The 19,507-nt window shown below is 43.8% G+C and overlaps 1 protein-coding gene across 1 annotated transcript in view; it reads left to right on the top strand.

Moving 5' to 3' along the window:
• Positions 1-525: 525 nt before the first annotated feature.
• The window catches only part of LOC125446991 (extracellular serine/threonine protein kinase FAM20C-like), a 40,830-nt gene continuing 21,848 nt past the window's right edge, over positions 526-19,507 (top strand). The window contains exons 1-2 of the mRNA XM_048521065.2: positions 526-1,028; positions 11,659-11,831. Coding sequence (XP_048377022.2) covers positions 526-1,028; positions 11,659-11,831 — 676 coding nt within the window. The remainder of the gene's footprint in view (positions 1,029-11,658; positions 11,832-19,507) is intronic.

Raw genomic sequence — 19,507 nt, 5'->3', positions numbered from 1 at the left:
TTTGGGGACGATGTAGAGGGAGTTGTACTCGGTATCTAACTTGGTGCTGTTTCTGTCTTAGGAGAGTTTGATGGGGATTTCAGGTGCTGTATGTTGGGTAAGGGCAGGTTTTGGAGTAACTACAATCCTGGATCAAGTGAACATGGTATGCTTTTCATGTGATCCTGAGCTTATTTGATGACTATTGAACAAAGTATTGATGTGAAACTGTTGGCCCGTTCCTGAATCTGTCCTTATCTACAGTTATGAGGAGCCTGACACGAAGCACAGTCTGTCTGGTTGTTTCCAGGACACCTTTGGACATTGACTGACCCCTGTTTGCTGTGTGATAAGCCAGAACGGTCATAGTGATCAGAGCTCCTGTGAACAAACCTAACTGTGCAGCCAAGGGGTTAGCCAGTTGCTATGTGAATCAAGGACTGTCTCTCAGTACTGGTAAACCAAATTTCAATAGCAACTCACAGATTCATCATCGAGATTCAGAACTGGAATTTTTGAAGAACCGGAACTCTGAAGAGTTTGCCAATGATGACGTTTTGGAGGCCCAGGTTAACGCTCTTGCTTTTGATTGTGATCAGCCTGGTACTGCATGTCTTGATTGCTCTGCTGCCCATTAAGGAGCTGAGTGGTCAAGAAAAGTGTGCTCATCACCAACAGACTGCTGGCCAGGACATTCCTCTGCTCCCGAACCGACCACTGACGAAGAGCAAGCTATCAAAGACAAACCGAGAACTTCAGAATTATGCCAGCACCAGGACATCAAGCCGCAGATCTCAATTCCTAGAAAAGGTGGTGGATTCAAATGATAAGAGCCAGGCATTCCATCAAAAGAAACATACACAGTCAGGCATTAGTATGGATAGTAAACCCCAGAGCCAGCACTTAAAGTCAAGCATCTCTAAACTGACGGCACTGTTTCAACATCCACTGTACAACATCCCAATCCCACCGTTGACACCAGATGATCAGCTCTTCTCTGAGAACTCAGCAGAAAAGTTCAATCCAAAAATCAGCGACAGTGATGGCTGGTGAGTGGGGCATAACTCAGTTAACTTGCATAAGGAGAGATAGTCTGATACTACACAGGCATCATGATAACAGAGACAGTGTGATACTCTGAAGGACAAACCATACAAAAAAGAAGCAGGAGTACACCAGTTAGTCCCTCAAGCTTGCTCTGCCATTTAATAAGCTCATTACTGATCTGTTTGTAGCCTTAAATCCACATTCTTCATTCCCTGGTAACCTTTCACCTCCTTTACTTCGCAAGAATCTATACACCTCCGCCTTGAAAATAATTACGGACACTGTACCTGCCACATTTTCAGGAAAAGACTCACCAAAGGCTCACCACCCTTGAAGAGAAAATGTTTCACATCATTTCTTTTTCTATTGGTTGTCCCCTGATTTTTAAACAGTAACCCATAGTTCCAGATTCTCCCACAGGAGGAAACCTTCTACACATTGGCCAGACCTCTCAGGATATTGTATGTTTCAATCAAGTCAAAACTCCAGAGGATACAAGCCTAGCCTGTCCAATGTTTCCTTATAAGACAATACCCTGGTCCAATGGAGACTGCAGGAGGGCATGTCAGGCACAGCACCAGGGATACCTAAAGCTGAGAGGTAACTTGTTGAAGGTACTGAAGAGAACTACCTGCATGCCAAACAGCATATGCAGCAAGTTTCTTTATATGTCAATACCCTCCACACCACAGCCCAGTAACTTCCTCTGAACTGCTTGCCACACATTCACATTCTCCCTGAAATAGGGAGACTAATACTTTATACTGTACTCCAGATATAATCTTACCAATAACTGAAGCATAACTTCACAACTTTGTTTTACAAATCCCCCCAGTAAAATAAAACCTACTACTGTTGTCCCAATGCCCTGTATATCAACCTTTGATGATTCATTCCCTAGGATCCCCAAGTCCTTCTGCATCTCAGAGCTCTGCAATCTCTCACCACTGAAACCATGTTCTGTTTTTTATTCTCCTGCCAATGTCTTCAATTACTCCTGCATAAAACAAAGTGTACACTACACTGAGAGCACATTGTATGTAATGTATGCTCACACAGTATGTGCACAGTGCCCTAATATCATCTAATAGTTCCTTAAATAGGGGGCCCAAACTTGCTCATAGTACTCCAGACATGGTCTCACGAGCACTTTGCGCAGTTGCAGTAAGACTTCCCTACTTTTATACTGCAAACCCCTTGAAATAAGGGCCAATATTCCATCAGCCTTCCTGATTACCTGCTGCCTCTGTGTGTTAGCTTTCTATGTTTTATGCACAAGTACCCTCAAGCTCATTTGTGTTGCAGTTTTTATTTATTTGAGTAATATTCTGTTCTCCCTTCCAAAATGAACAGCTTGAATTTTTCCTTCATTTTACTCAATGTCCCAGTTAATTTTATCCCACTTACTTAACCTATCTTTTTAACAAAGATCTGTAGCTTGGGTTGTGGTTGGAGTTGTTGGTTGGTTCACTGAGCTGACTGGTTTTCATGCAAACACTTCATCTCCCTTCTAGGTGACGTTGTCAGTGCTGTATAGCCTTAATTGAAACACTGTTGTTTTGCCCTACCCTGCCCTGAATTTATGTGGCTCGGTCTGTCATGGTGGGCAGCTATGTTTCCAGTCTTGTACCATAGTGGTATGTGGATGGCGTCTATGTCAACATTTTTGTCAATTGCATCGGTGTTTGAAAACCAGGCCTCCTGTGCATGTCTTTGTCTTGCTTGTCCAAATACTGTAACTTTGTCCCAGTTAAATTGATGTCCTTCTATGTCAGAGCGTATTGAAACGAGGGAGAGTTGGTCGTGCTGTTTTGCTGTGAATTGGTGTTCATGTATCCTGGAGGCAAGTTTCCAGCCCATTCGTCCTATGTAGTGTGCCTCGCAGTTTCTGTATTATGTATCACAGTTGTCCTGCTCATTGTGGGTATGGGGTATTTTGTCTTTGAGTGTAACTGGTGAAGTGAGTGGCTGTTGGTTTGTGTGCTATCCTTATTCCAAGAGGTCATAGGAGTCTGAAAGTCAGTTCTAATGTGTTTCTAACATGGAATGGGATGGCTAGTGTGTTGGGGCGTACAGTGCCTTCTTGGTGTTGTTTGTTTGCCAGACATCGGCAGACAAAGCTATTAGGATAACCCTTGTTTGCAAAGACTCTGTTTAGGTGTTCCTATTCATTTTTGTGCTACTCCAGGGTGTTGCAGTGGGTTATCACCCGTTTAAACAGAGTCTTGACACAGCTCTGTTTGTGGATGCTGTGGTGATTACTTTTGTAATACAGGATTTGATCTGCCTGTGTCGTCTTTCTGTGTATGCTGGTCAGGAATTCCTCATTGTTTGTTCATTCCACCATTATGTCTAGAAACAGGAGTTGATTGTTGTTCTCTTCTTCCCTGGTGATCTTGATCCCTGGTGGTGTCTTTCTTCCAACTTTGCTCATTTAATGACCACAAAGGTATTGTCCATGTATCTAGCCCATAGATTAGGCCAGATTGTGGGGGAGGACTGTGCACTCCAATCTTTGCTTTCGCTATGAGCCCCGAGATAGGTGAGCCCATGGGTTTTCCATTAATTTCGTTCATATTAATATACTTATGCCCTACCAAACACTTCATCTTCAATGGCCAAGTATATCAAGGATACGCCCTCCCCTATTCCTGCATATCTCACGCTGGACACTGTGGGCAATTTAGCATGGCCACTCTACCTTAACCTGCACATCTTTGGGCTGGGAAAGGAAACTGGAACACCCGGAAGAAACCCATGCAGTCACAGGGCGAACATGCAAACTCCACACAGATAGTTGCCTGAGGGTGGCATCAAACCTGGGTCCCTGACCTGTGAGGCAGCAGTGCTAACCACTGAGCCACTGTGCTGCCACATGTGCCCAACTTCCCACACAGGGCAGGAGGAGTACATGATGGCAACAAGGCAAGGAATGTGTGATGAACAATAAGACCTTGGGGAACACCAAGGATCAGAGGGACCTTGGTGTGCATGTCCACTGGTCCCTTAAGGTATCATTTGGATAAAGTAGTCATGAAGGCAAATGGTATAGTCACAGAATCATGAGATATACACACGGAAACAGACCCTTTGGTCCAACTCAACCATGCCGACCAGATATCCTAGATAAATCTAATCTCATTTGCCATCTTTTGGCATATTTCCCTCTAAATCCTCCCTATTCATATACCCATCCAGAAGCCATTTAAATTTTGTGAATGTGATTGTGCTAGCTCATTCCATACACACACTGCACTCTTTATGAAAAAGTTGCCCATTCGGACCCTTTTAAATCTTTCCCCTCTCAACCTATGCCCTCTAGTTTCGGACTCCCCCACCACAGGGAAAAGACCTTGTCTATTCACCCTATCCATTCCCTCATGATTGTATGAGCCTCTTTAAGGTCACCACTCAGCCTTTGACACTTCAGGGAAAATAGCTCCAGCTTATTCAGCCTCTCCCTATAGCTTAAGCCCTCCAACCCTGGCAACATCCTTGCCGCCTTTGAGTGGCACGGTGGCTCAGTGGTTAGCACTGCAGCCTTCCAGCACCAGGGCCCCAGGTTCGATTCCGGCCTCGGGTAACTGTCTGTGCGGAGTTTGCACATTCTCCTCGTGTCAGCATGGATTTCCTCTGGGTGCTCCGGTTTCCTCTCACAGTCCAAAGATGTGCAAACTAGGTGGATCGGTCATGCTAAATTGCCCGTAGTGTTCAGGGGTGTGTGGGTTGTAGGGGTATGGGTCTGGGTGGGATGCTCCATAGGGCAGTGTGGACTTGTTGGGCCGAAGGGCCTGTTTCCACACTGTAGGGAATCTAATCTAATCTAAATTGTTTCTGAACCCTTTCAAGTTTCACAATATCTTTCCTATAGCAGGGAGACCAGAATTGCATGCAGTATTCCAAAAGTGGCCCTAACCGATGTTCTGTACAACCGCAACATGACCTCCCAACTCCTATACTCAATGCACTGACCAAGAAAGACGTACATACTAAATGCCATCTTCACTATTCCATCTACCTGCCACTCCACTTTCAAGGAACTATGAACCTGCACTCCAGTGCCTCTTAGTTAAGCAACATTCCCTAGGACCTTACCATTAAGTGTATCAGTCCTGTATTGATTTGCTCTCCAAAATACAGCACCTCACATTTACCTAAATTAAACTCCATCTATCACTCCTCGGCCCATTGGTCCATCTGATTAAGATCCCATTGTATCCTGAGGTAACCTTCTTCACTGTCCATTAAACCTCCAATTTTGTTGCCATCTGCAAAATTATTAACCATACCGCCTACGTTCACATCCAAATCATTTATATGAATGATGAAAAACAGTGGGCCTAGCACTGATCCTCATGGCATTCAGCTGGTCCAGTCTGAAAAACAACCCTCCATCACAACTCTCTGTATTCTACCTTCAAACCAGTTCTGTATCCAAAAGACTAGTTCTCCCTGTATTCCTAACATTGATCTAACTTTGCTAATCAGTCTACAGTGAAGAACATTGTCGAACACCTTATTGAAGTCTGTACAGATCAAGTCCACATGCCCTATCAATTCTCTGGATAAATTCTCTGGAACTGGATAAAACATTGGTTAGGCTGCAGCTAGAGTATTGTATACAGTTCTGGAATCCACATTTTAGGAGGGATGTGATAGCACTGGAGAGGATGCGGAGGAGGTGCTTTGGCTGGAGAGTTTTAATTAAGAAGAGAGATTGGTCACACTGGGGTTGCATTTTTTTGGATTTCCTACAGTGTGGAAACAGGCCCTTCGGCCCAACACGTCTACACTGCCCGTTGAAGTATCCCACCCAGACCCATCCCCCTATAACCCACACACCCCTGAACACTATGGGCAATTTAGCATGGCCGACCCACCTAGCCTGCACATCTTCGGACTGTGGGAGGAAACCGGAGACCCTGGAGGAAACCCATGCAGACATGCGGAGAATGTGCAAACTCTGCACAGACAGTTACCCGAGGCTGGAATTGAACACGGGTCCCTGGCACTGTGAGGCTGCAGTGCTACCCACTGATCCACTGTGCCGCTTGCCATAGAGCAGAGGGAATATGATTAGATGTAGAAAATTATGAGGGTCAAAGATAAATACCAATGTTTCATAAAGTTGTAACAAGATTTCCTGGCTCATACACCCAGGTTAATGAAGGCAAGCTTGCCACATCTTGGCAAGTCATGTTGCAGCTGTACAGAACTTTAGTTAGGCCACATTTGGAATATTAAGTACAGTTCTGGCCATGACACTGCAAGAATCATAGAATCCATACAGTGTGGAAAGAGGCCATTAGCCCCACCAAGTCTGCATTGACTGTCTGGAGAGCATACTCCACTCCAGACCCCACATTTACCATGGCCAACTCATCTAACTTGCACATCCTTGAACACTATGGAGCAATTTAGCAAGGCCAATCCACCTAACCTACACATCTTTGGGCTGTGAGAGGAAACTAGAGTACCTGGAGGAAACCCACGCAGAACATGTAGACAGTCACCGAAGGCTGGAATTGAACTCGGGTCCCCGGAACTGTGAGACAGCAGTGCTAACCACTGTGGCACTGTGCTGACCCTTTGATTTCCTGCTCTGTGTCTTATCTGTGGGTTATGGTTTCTTCATCACCCTGTTTACCTGTGTTGACACTTCAGGCATGAATGGACGCGTATACCAAGGTTCCCTTATTCCTCAGTATTCCCTGGGATCCTATCATTCATTGTGTAAATCCTTCCCGTATTAGACCTCCCAAACTGCATCACCTTAGACTTATGTGGATTAAATGCCATCTGCCATTGCTCTGCCCAATTTACCAGCTGATCAATATCAGATTGTAGCCTGAGACTGTCCTCTTCACTATCAACAACACTATCAATTTACATGTCATCTGCAAACTTGCTAATTATACCTTCTACATTCATATCCAAATTGTTGAGACTCCCAGTGTTGATCTCTGTGCTATATCACTGGTCACGGATTTCCATTCACAACAACAATTCTTCCCTTTGCCTACTATTTGCAAACAAATTCTGGATCCAGTTTGCCTACTTGCCTTGGATCCCATGAGCTTTTGGATCATCATTCCATGTGGGATCTTGTCAAAGACCTTACTGAAGTCCATGTGAACTACATCAACTGCATTACCCTCATCAATATAATTGGTCACCTTTTCAAAGCACTCAGTTAAATTAACCAGACAGGATCGGTGTCTGACGAACCCCTCTACGCTGCCTGTACTCCTGAAGGGCCTCCTCTGATTTTAATGCTCTGTACCATCACATAGTTCCTTTTTCTTTTTCAAACTCTCAATATCCCTTAACAACCGAGGTTTCCCTTGACCTACTGCCCTTGTCTTTCACTTTTAAAGGAATATGCTGATCCTGAACCATCACTATACCACTTCTAGAAGATTCTGGATCTCCAAATATAGTCTTGCCTGTAAATTGTTGCATCCAGTCCATGTTTGCCAGATCCTGTCAAATGATATTGATATTGACCTTCTCCTAATTTTGACCCACTATCCTTATCCCCTTCCTATACTGCCTTTAAAATGTACAGACTTTGCGGATATTGACCATAATCTTTTCCACTGACACTTCAAAAACTTAACTCACTTCATTCTCTAGGATTAGGTCTAGCACTACCCAATCCCTAATCAGACTATCTACGTAATGGCTCAAAAAGCTGTCCTGGGTGCACTTTATAAATTCCATCCCTTCTAATTCTTTCTCACTAAGGCAATCCCAGTTAATGTTAGCAGAGATGAAATCTCCCACTACTATAACCCCCTTCCCTTCTCCTCTGTCTGTGATTTGCCAACATATCTGCTTCTTTATGTCCCTCTGCCTGTTGGGAGACCTGTAACATAATCTCAGCAAAGTAGTTACCCCTTTATTTTATTTCTAAGCTCTACACAAATGGCCTCATTTGAAGAGCCTTCTCGGACATCCTCCCTCATTGCTACAGTGATGGCTTTCTTTATCAATAATGGAATACTGGAAGTGTCCCTGATTTCCCAAGTATTGTGAGAGGAACATTTCATGGGACCAAATTTTCCTGCCATTGTGATCCTTACCATCTATAAACAATAAATTAGGAACAAATTAGTTAACATTACCCGTTACTCACCAAATCAAATTTGTCACCTCTCCTAACAAACTGCAACCCACAAAGATAAAGACTTCACACACTGTCTCCCTCCCGATACTAGTCACTCAGTCCCTAAAGGTGGTTCCTAAGCAGCCAATCATCTCACTGCTTCCCTGTGACTTCACCCTGACTGTTTCTCCCTGTTCAGAATGAGGATGTTTTTCACTTGGTGCAAGATCCTTGCCCACAGGTTCTGCTCCGAGACTGATTCCTACTGATTGTCTCAACAGTGTGGGTTTCCTCTGATGTCACTCTTTGCTTTGTTGAGCCCCCATTCCTGGGCCATTAATAGGCTATGAACCAATCAAGCGAGCAAAAAGCAGCTCTTCCCTGGACTCCCATGCTGCTCCAAAATCTCCAAAATACATCTTGACTCAGACTGTCCCTCCTTTTGGATGAGATGCGAACTGTCTTTTCTGGCCTTGCAGAGCTCATTGATTCTGAAGTTTCAACAGACCTTCTCTTAACTACAGCTGAGGTAAGATGAAATAATTCTCACTTCAATAGTAGTGAGGCCCTATTCAGGCTTCAGGTGATTGACTGATAACTCTATCTCAGTTAGCTGAGTTGGCTACCTTATTACACTTATACCTGGAATACTTACTTTTAAAAAAGTTTAAAATGGAGAAAGAAAAGAAAGATTTCCCAATTCATGCTGTTCCAAAATCGCTAAAATAAACACTGTCTTGAGCTGTATCTCATTTTGGATGTGCTTCCTCCTTCCTGACTGTGTGAAGGGCCACCTGTGATGCCTCAGATACTGAAGTAGTCCATGTTGAAGTGCAGCAAGATCTGGATGATATCGCGGTTTGGGCTGACAAGTGGCAAGTAACATTTGCACTACACATGTGCCAGACAACGATAATCTCCAATGGGAGAATCTAACCACTGGCCCTTGACATTCAATAGTGTTACCAACTCTGAATCCCTACTATTACTATCCAGGGAGTTACTATTGACTCACCATATAAATATAGTGGCTACAAGAATTGGTCAAAGGCTAGGAATATTGTAACAAGTAATTCACATCCTGACTCCCCCGACCCTGTCCGCCATCCATCAGGTACAATTCTGAGTTTGAGTTTGATTTATTGTTGTCACAAGGACGAAGATACAGTGCAAAGTGGTGTTCTGTGTGTTATACAAGCAGATCGTACCATACAAAGTGCATCAAGGTAGCAGAACAGAGTTCATGGGAACTGCAGACGCTAGAGAATCCGAGATAACAAAGTGTGGGGCTGGATGAACACAGCAGGCCAAGCAGCATCTCAGGAGCACAAAAGCTGATGTTTCGGGCCTAGACCCTTCATCGGAGAGGGTTCTGAAATAAGTAGGTACAGAGGGGGAGGCAGACTGAAGATGAATAAAGGAGAAGATAGGTGGAGAGGAGAGTATAGATGGGGAGGTAGGGAGGGGATAGGTCAGTCCAGGGAGGACAGACAGGTCAAGAAGGCGGGATGAGGTTAGTAGGTAGGAAATGGAGGTGCGGGTTGAGGTGGGAGGAGGGGATAGGTGAGAGGAAGAACAGATTAGGGTGCGGGGATGAGCTGGGCTGGTTTTGGGATGAGGTAGGGGGAGGGGAGATTCATCCCCTTCCCCCACTGCATCCTAAAACCAGCCCCGCTCATTCCCTTCCCCCACCTCATCCCAAAACCAGCCCAGCTCATCCCCGCCTCCCTAACCTGTTCTTCCTCTCACCTATCCCTTCCTCCCACCTCAACCCGCACCTCCATTTCCTACCTACTAACCTCATCCCGCCTCCTTGACCTGTCTGTCCTCCCCGGACTGACCTATCCCCTCCCTGCCTTCCCACCTATACTCTCCTCTCCACCTATCTTCTTTTCTCTCCATCTTCGGTCTGCCTCCCCCTCTCTCCCTATTTATTTCAGAACCCTCTCCCCATCCCCCTCTCTGATGAAGGGTCTAGGCCCGAAAGGTCAGCTTTTGTGCTCTAAGATGCTGCTTGGCCTGTTGTGTTCATCCAGCCCCACACTTTGTTATAGCAGAAGAGTGTAGTGTTACCAGCCGCAGAGACAGAGCAGAGAGAGAGAGAGAGAGATCAGAATTAACATTTGAGAAGTCTGTTCAAAAATCTGATAATAGTGGGGAAGAAGCTATTCAAACATACGTGCATTCAAACTTTTCTATCTTCTGCCCAACAGAAGAGGGTGGAAGAGAGAGTCCAACTGGGATCAGAGCGGTCTTCGGTTATGTTGGTTCCTTTCATGAGGCAGTGGGAAGTATAAATGGAGTCAATGGACTAAAGGCTAGTTTGTGCGTTGAATGGGGCTGTGCTCACAACCCTCTGCAGTTGCTTTCAGTCTTGGGGAGAGCAGTTGCGATACTATGCTGTGATGCATCCAGATAGAATTTTTTTTATGGTGCGTCAGTAAAAATTGGCAAGCATCTTTGTGGACGTGCCAATTTCCTTAGCCTCCTGAGGAGTAGAGATGTTGTTGTGCCTTCTTGGCCATTGTATTGACATGTGAGGTCCAGGACAAATTGTTGGTGATCATCACTTGCAGGAACTTGACGCTATCGACCATCTCCACCTCAGCTCCATTGATACAGTCAGGGGTGTGTCCTCCATTCTGGTACCTGAAGTCAATGACCAGCTGATGTTGACAGAGAGATTGTTGTCTTGACAGCATGTCACTAAACACTCCACCTCCTTCCTGTATAATACTCTCAATTCCTGGACGAGTGCAGCTCTAACATCACTCAAGAAGCTTGACACCAGCCAGGACAAAACAGCCCACTTGATTGGCACTATATCCACAAGCTTCACTCCTTCCCCCACTGATGCTTAGTAGCAGCAATGTATGTGTTCTACAAGATGCATTGCAGAAATTCATTGAAGATCCTTTGACTACACCTTCCAAACCCATGACCTCAACCATCTAGAAGGACTACGGCAGCAGATTCAAAGAAGAACCACCACCTGGCAGTTCCTGCTCAATCCACTCACCATCCTGACATGGAAATATATCACCGTTCTTTCAGTGTCACCGGGTCAAATTTCTGGAATTCCCTCCCTAAAGGTATTGTGAGTTTAGGTACAATGCATGGACTGCAGCAGTTCAAGAAGGCATTTTACCACCAACTTCTTGAGGGACAACTAGGGACAGGTAACAAATGCTCACCCAGCCAGTAACACCCATGTCCTGCGAATGAATTGAAAAAGAAATCACATTCTGATTGTCATACACTAAGACACCACGTTTCTCTAACTTACCATCTCCTGTTCTTGGTCACCTTATACCATAGTTTATTCATGATACCCTGATACGCCACAGTCTGTGTATGGTCACCTCACATACCTCATGTCCATGGAGCTCAATTATACTTTGGCCTGTGCATGATGTTCTTACATATGACAGTATGTGTACTGTCTGCTCATTTCATTTTGATATTTAGTATTCTGATGCCTGTTACATTTTGCAGAGTTTGAAGTCATTTTTCTCTTTTCCCAGGGTCAGTCATGAGCAGGAATATGCCTTTCCAGTTCATGATTCTTCGCCTGGTAGTTATACAAATTGGATGAAATTCTTCCTTGGAATTAATCGTTATGAATTGTACTCACAGAACAGCAGCATCATTGCCCCTTTATTAAAAGAGCTCTGCACCAGCAAGATTGTCAATGTTGGTAAGAGGGATTTTTTTTCTCCTTTGTTATTGATGTGATGAGAACATTGGCATTTCTGTTTGCTAGTTGTACCTGTTTGCTCACTGTTTGTGCTTCTTGTGCAAACTTGCCCAGGTCTCTCAACATCAACATTTACGAGTTTTGCACCTGGCAATATTCTACACGACTGTTCTTTACGTCCAAAGTAAATATCATCACATTCCCCCATATTATCCTCTAAGTGATTAGCAACAAGGTGGTAAATAATCTGTTCATGTTTCTTTGGAGCTTCTTGGTGTCTTCTTCAGAGCTCACACTCCCTTTGTATTTTCAACAAACTTTGCCATAGATCCTGCTGTCTGCTCATCCAAGTCATTAATATATATGGTAAATAATATAGCTCATAAGGAATATAATTGTAAATATCCAATCGTTAATACATTAGACAGCCTGCCAATTTGAAAATACCCCGTATGTTCCCACTCTTTGCTTTCTGTCCATTCTCCTCATTTCATACTCATTTGATACCACAACTATGAGAATTTGCTTTTCCTTATAACTTTTCATCTGGCCCTATACCAAATGCCTTTTGGAAATCCAGTATAGTACAGCAGAGATAGTAGGAACTGCCGATGCTGGAGAATCTGAGATAACAACGTGTAGAGCTGCATGAATACAGCAGGCCAAGCAGCATCAGAGGAGCAGGAAAGCTGACGTTTCAGGTCTGGACCCTTCTTCAGAAATCCCGAAATGTCAGCTTTCCTGCTCCTCTGATGCTGCTTGGACTACTGTATTCATCCAGCTCTACACCTTGTTATCTCCATATAGTACGTCGACTGGTTCCACCATTCAATTAAGTCATGGTAGGTTATCTCAATGTTACTTTCCGCATAATCTCTACAACCCTTGGTGTCTTAAGTGTCCAAAAACCTATTTATTTCTGTCTGGAATCTGCTCAATGATTGCTCTTCCACAGCTCTCTGGGACATAGATTACTCCAAAGTTTCACGATTCTTTGATTGAAGAAATTCCTCCTCAGCATGGTCTGAAATGGCCTGCCCCTCAACTTGAGATTATGTCCTTGATTCTTGAGTCACCAGGCAGAGGAAACATCTTATCTATGGTGTACCCTGTCACACCCTGTAAGGAGTCTGTTAGTTTCAATGAGGTTACTCCTCATTCTTTGAAACTCCAGAGAATTGCCATCATGAGAGAAAAAAAAGTAGCGAGCAAACTATTGGGATTGAAGGCAGATAGGTCCCCAGGGCATGAATGTCTACATCCTAGGGTCTTAAGGGAACTGACAGCTGAGATTCATTGGTTAAAAACCCCTGGATTTTGGAAAGATTCCAGTGGATTGAAAAAATTCAAATTTATTGCTCTTATTCAAGGAGAGAGTGAGGCAGAAAATAGGATATTACAGACCAATTACCAGAATCTAAAACTGTCCACAGCACTTCACATGTGGTCTCACTAAAGCTCTGTACAGCTGCAGTAAATCTCCCTTTGGATCCATTTCTCTTGCAATTGGTGCAAACATTTTTTTGCCTTCTTAATCACTTGCTGTACCTGCACACTAACTTTGTGTGATTCATATACCAGAACACCCTGAATCCTCTGAATTCTGAAATTTCTCTCCAGCTGTATAATGTACTACTTTCCTATTCTTTCTGACAAATTGGACAAGCTCACTGTTTCCTACATTATACACCACCTGCCATGTTTTGTTGATATCATTTTGCAGTGTCTGTACTTACTATGTTGGTGTCAACAATAAATTTAGATAATTTACGTTCAATCTCTTCATTTGAGTTACTGATGCAGATTGCAAACGGTGGAGACCAAGTTACTGAGCACTGTGACACTCCATTAGTTACAGATTACCAACCTGGAAAAGATACATCTATCCCTATGGTTTCCTGTTAGATGCAATAGCCAGGTTCAGAAAGTCATGTGATATACGGTATGGAATAAGACCCTTTGGCCCATCATGTCCATGCCAGTCAAAAACACCAGCTAACTATACTAATCCAATTTCCCAGCACTTGAACCTTAGCCTTGAATGCCTTGGCATTCAGGTGTATGTCCAAATGCTTCTTAATTGATATGACAGTTTGTGCCTCTACCACTCCAATTTCAGATTCCCACCGCCCTCTTGGTGAAAGTCTTTTTCTTCACATCCCATCCAAACCTCCCACCCATTACCTTAAATCTACATCCCCTGGTCATTGATCCCTCCATCAAGGGAAACATTTTCTTCCTTTCCAGCCTATGCCCCTTAATTTTAGACATCTCAATCATGTTTCCTCAATCTCCTCTGCTCTAAGGAAAACAACCCCAGTCTGTCCAATCTTTCTTCACACCTAAAACTCTCCAGCTTCGGCAACATTTTGGTAAATCGCCTCTGCACATGCTCCAGTGCTATTATGTGTTGTAATGTGGATTTCGGAACTGCACACAATACTCCAGCTGTGGCCTAACCAATGTTTTTTACAGTTCCAGCATGACCTCCCTCCTCTTAAACTCTGTGCCTCAACTAATAGAGGGAAGTACATCATATGCCTTCTTAACCACGCTGTCTACCTGTCTTAATACCTTAAGGGATTGGTATACATGCACACGGTGTACATGATCATCGGTACATCCCGGGTCCTACCATTCATTATGTATTCCCCTACCTTGTTCATCCTGCCCCGGTGCATCACCTCACATTTATCTGGATTGAATTCCATTTTCCACTAATCAACCCATCTGATCAGCCTGCTTATATCCTCCTATCGTCCAAGTCTTATCATTTACCAACCCACAAATGCCTAGCATCATCTGCTAACCTACTGGTCAACTCTCCTACATTCAGGTTTAAAACATTTACATAATCCACAAACAGCAATGGCCCCAACACTGACCCCTGTGGGACCCCACAGGATACAGACTTCCAGTCAGACTACACCCTTCAAACATCACTGTACTCCCTGCCTCTCAGCCAATTCTGGATCTGATTTGCCAAATTTCCTTGGATCCCATGGGCTCTTACCTTCACTGTCAGTCTCCCACTCAGGACCTTAACAAAAGCCTTGTTGAAATCCATTGGACTACATAAAAAGCAATTTCCTCATATACACAGCTGGTCACCTCTTCGAAAAATTCAATCAAGTCGGTCAGGCTTGACCTCCCCTTAATAAAGCCATGCTGATTGTTCTTGATTAATCCCTACCTCTCCAAATGCAAATTAATTCTGCCCCTCAGAATTATTTCTAATGGTTTCCCCATCACCAAAGTTAGAATGACCGGCCTAAAATTCCTGATTTATTTCTTGCTCCCTTCTTGAATAATGGTGCCACATTGGCTGTCCTCCAGTCTCTTGCACCTCTCCAGAGGCTTAATACTGTTTTATTAGCCTTTCCTCAATTTTGCGCTTTCACCTAAGGTTCAGTCCTATCCATAATTATCTTAAAACTTGAAGAATTACAATCGCTGTTGCCAAAATGCTCCCCCTCTGGGACTTTGATTACCTGACCATGGCTCAATCCCCAGTACAAAGTCTCTTATGGTCCTATCTACATATTGTTTCAAGAAACCCTTCTGGACGCACCTAACAATTTTTTCCCCATCTATGTCCCTGGTACAAAGGAAGTCCAAGTCAATGTTTAAGAAGATAAGAATTATCCACTTTAACAGCACCCTGTTTTTAACATCCTCTGCATCTTTACATGATCTGCTTACACATGCTAATAGAAATGTAGAGCATAGGAACAGGCCCTTCAGCCCACTATGTGTGTGCCAACCATAATACTATCCTAAACTAATTCCACTGCCTATACATGCTCCAGAGCCCTCTATTCCCTGTCTGTACATGTGTCTGTCTAAATGCCTGTTAAAAGTTGCTGTTGTAGCTGCTTCTACATTGTCCCCTGAAACATGTTCCAGGTACCTACCATCCTCCATGTAAAAAAAATCCTCTTGCATTTCCTTTAAACATTTCCCCTCTCACCGTAAACCTATGCCCCCTAGTATTTGACATGTTCCTCTGTCTCCTGCTGGCCAATGAGAGGCCTATATTATAACCCTAACCTAGTGACTGCACCTTTCTTATTCTTGAGTTCTATCCATATGGCCTCACTAGATGAGTCCTCCCAGGTATCCTGTCTTAGTACAGCAGTGACATTCTCCTCAATCAGTAATGCTACTCTCTTACCTCTTTTACATCCCTCTCTATCACATCTGAAATGTCTAACCGTGGAACATTGTTAAGTTGCCAGTCTCGCGCTTCTCGCAACCAAGTTCCTGCAATGGCCAACACATTGTAGTTCCATGTACTAATCCAGGTCCTAAACTTATCTACCTTACCTGTGAAACACCTTTCATTAAGATAAATACACTTCAGACTGCCAGTCCTGCGATGTATGTTAGCCTGGCCCTGTCAGTTCTTCCTATTAGATGTACTAAACTTAACCTTCACTTTCTCCTCAAACACTCCACATGCTGAAATACTGCTTTGGTTCCTGCTCCTTGCCACATGAATTTAAACACTCCTGAGTGCCACAAGCAAACCTCCCTGCCAGGATTTACATAGAACATAGAACATAGAAAAGTACAGCACAGTACTTGTTGTGACGTGGAATAATCCTAATCCAAAAATAAAATAACCTAACCTACATTCCCCTCAATTCACTGCTGTCCATGTGCATGTCCAGCAGTCGCTTAAATGTCATTAATGACTCCACTTCCACAACTACCACTGGCAAACTATTCCATGCGCACACAACTCACTGGGTGAAGAACCTCCATCTGACGTCTCCTCTATACCTTCCTCCTAACACCTTAAAACTATGACCCCTTGTGGCAGTCAATCCTGCCCTGGGGAAAAGTCTCTGGCTATCGACTCTATCCATGCCCCTCATTACTTTGTACACCTCGATCAGGTCACCTCTCTTCCTCCTTCTCTCCAGAGAGAAAAGTCCGAGCTTAGTCAACCTCTCCTCGTAAGACAAGCCCTCCAGTCCAGGCAGCATCCTGGTAAACCTCCTTTGCACCCTCTCCAAAGCCTCCTCATCTTTCCTATAAAAGGGCAACCAGAACTGGACACAATATTCCAAGTGTGGCCTCACCAGGGTTTTGTAGAGCTGCAGCATAACCTCGCGGCTCTTAAACTCGATCCCCCTGTTAATGAAAGCCAAAACACCATAGGCTTTCTTAACAACCTTATCCACTTGGGCGGCAACTTTGAGGGAGCTATGCACTGGAACACCAAGATCCCACTGTTGCTCCATACTGCCAAGAACCCTGCCTTTAATCCTATATTCAGCATTTAAGTTCAACCTTCCAAAATGCACCACCTCGCATTTATCCAGGTTGAACTCCATCTGCCATTTCTCAGCCCAGCTCTGCATACTGTCAATGTCTCGCTGAAGCCTGCAATAGCTCTCGATACTATCAACGGCACCTCCAAACTTTGTGTCATCAGCAAACATACTAACCCACCCCTCAACCTCCTCATCCAAGTCATTTATAAAACTACAAAGAGCAGAGGCCCAAGAACAGAGCCCTGCAGGACACCATTCAGCACTGACCTCTAGGCAGAATACTTACCATCTACAACCACTCTCTGCCTCCTGTCAACCAACCAATTTTGAATCCAGACAGCCAAATCACCCTGTATCCCATATCTCCTGACTTTATGAATGAGCCTGCTGTAGGGAACCTTATCAAATGCCTTGCTGAAGTCCATGTACACCACATCCACTGCTCGACCCTCGTCAACCTGTCTTGTGACCTCCTCAAAGAACTCAATAAGATTTGTGAGGCATGACCTGCACCTCACAAAGCCATTCTGACTCCCTTTAATCACGCTATGCTTTTTCAAATAGTCCTTTCTGTTTAGGTGCAACCTGTCCTTCTTGTACAGGTCCCACCTGTCCTGGAAGAGATCCCAATGATCCAGATACCTGAATCCTTAAGTCCTACACCAGCTCTTTAGCCACCCATTCAATTGTACTAGCTCCCTACTTCTGTGCTCACTCATTTGTGGCACAGGGAGTAATCCTGAGATTATAACCCTAGAGGTCCTGCTTTCAACTTTCTACTTAACTCCCTAAGTCACTTTACAGGACCTCATTTTTCTTTATTCTTATGTCATAAGTATCAGTATGGACAATGACATCTGGCTGCTCACCCTCTCTCATTGAGACACCTTTGACCCTGGCACCAGGGAGGCAATACACCATCCTGGTGCCTTGATCATCTGTATCCCTGACTATAGAGTCGCCTATCAGTAACCGTCACCTCCTGCTATACAATGTCATGGTGCCACTGATCAACTATTGCTGCTTTCCCTTGGGAGGCCACTCTTCTTCTCTAACAGTATCTAACGTGGAATATCAATGTGAGAGGGGGCTTCGTCTTTCTGGTGGTCACCCAACTCATCTCTGTCTGTGTAGCCCTGAGTGGTGGTGTGGCCAACTCGAAAAACATGCTATCCATGGTATTCTCAGCCTCGGATACTCCACAGTGAGTTCATCCAGTGCTCCAGGTGCAAAATGCAGCAATGATATAGATCATCTAGTCAGTTTGCCAGAAAAGTAGAAAATGGAATTCATTCTGGATAAATGTGAAGTAATATGTTTTAGGAGATACAATGAGGTAAGAGAAAGTTCAACACATGGGTGAATACCAAATTATGTGTGTTTAAGAGGGACTGTAGTGATTATAACAAGGTCAGCCAGGTGGACCTCATAGAGTATGAGTTCCCTGATTGGGGCTCTTAACCTGGTTTAGTCAGAGAGCCTTGGCTCACAGATAAGAACAGGAATGTCAGACATCTTTTTTACTGTGAGAGCTGGCTCTCAGGGAGCTGGATCAGTGCCAAGGACTCTCCGCGTGTAAATAAAAAGCGACTTTGTGAGAGGATAGTGGCCTCTGTGGAATTATTTCAAAAATCATTGTTTAAATTCTTCCCCCTCCTTCACCACTTGATTTTTTAGTGTCTCTGGGAAATATTTTGAAAACAAACAATATGTTCAATGTCTCTGCCATTTCCTTGTTTTGCAGAGCTACAGACCTAGAATCCCTCTAGAGGACCAGCACTAGCTTTACTTATTTTTCCAGATTTCAATACTAATGAATACTCTTACCATCAAACTAATTTTCTTTTGTCTTCTTCTATATCTGTCTTATTTTTAGTTATTTTTTGCTGGCTCATTAAATCAGATCATTCTTCTGACCCACCATTATTTTAGAATCATAGTATTTCTTTCATGTTGACATTGTTCTTTACTTTCTTTTTTAGCCACAAATCCTTTTCTGTTTGGGTTAAATCACCGTTGAGAGTTATTAAGTATCTCCATAAAAGTCTGCCACTGCATCTCTGATGCCTCACCTTTTCTAACCCAGTTTTTCAATTCACTTTAGCTTAGGTCTATCTTCATGCCCCTGTAATTAACTTTATTCGGATTTAAAGTACTGGCCTTTAACCCACACTTCTCCATTTCAAACTAAACACAAAATTCTATTATGTTAAGGTTGCTGTCTTCTAGACTTATAATCACGAGGCTATTGTGTAATCATGTCTCATTGTCTAGAACAGCCTGCTCCTTGGTTGGCTCAAGAACGTATCACTCAGAAATTGACTTAAATACACTCAAACTCATTTTCCAGGCTATATTTGCCGATCTAGTTTGCCCAAACTACATGAGGATGAA

This window comes from Stegostoma tigrinum, chromosome 38 (genome assembly GCF_030684315.1).
Source record: "Stegostoma tigrinum isolate sSteTig4 chromosome 38, sSteTig4.hap1, whole genome shotgun sequence".
NCBI classification, from domain to species: domain Eukaryota; kingdom Metazoa; phylum Chordata; class Chondrichthyes; order Orectolobiformes; family Stegostomatidae; genus Stegostoma; species Stegostoma tigrinum.
This window is presented reverse-complemented; position numbering and strand designations above follow the sequence as displayed.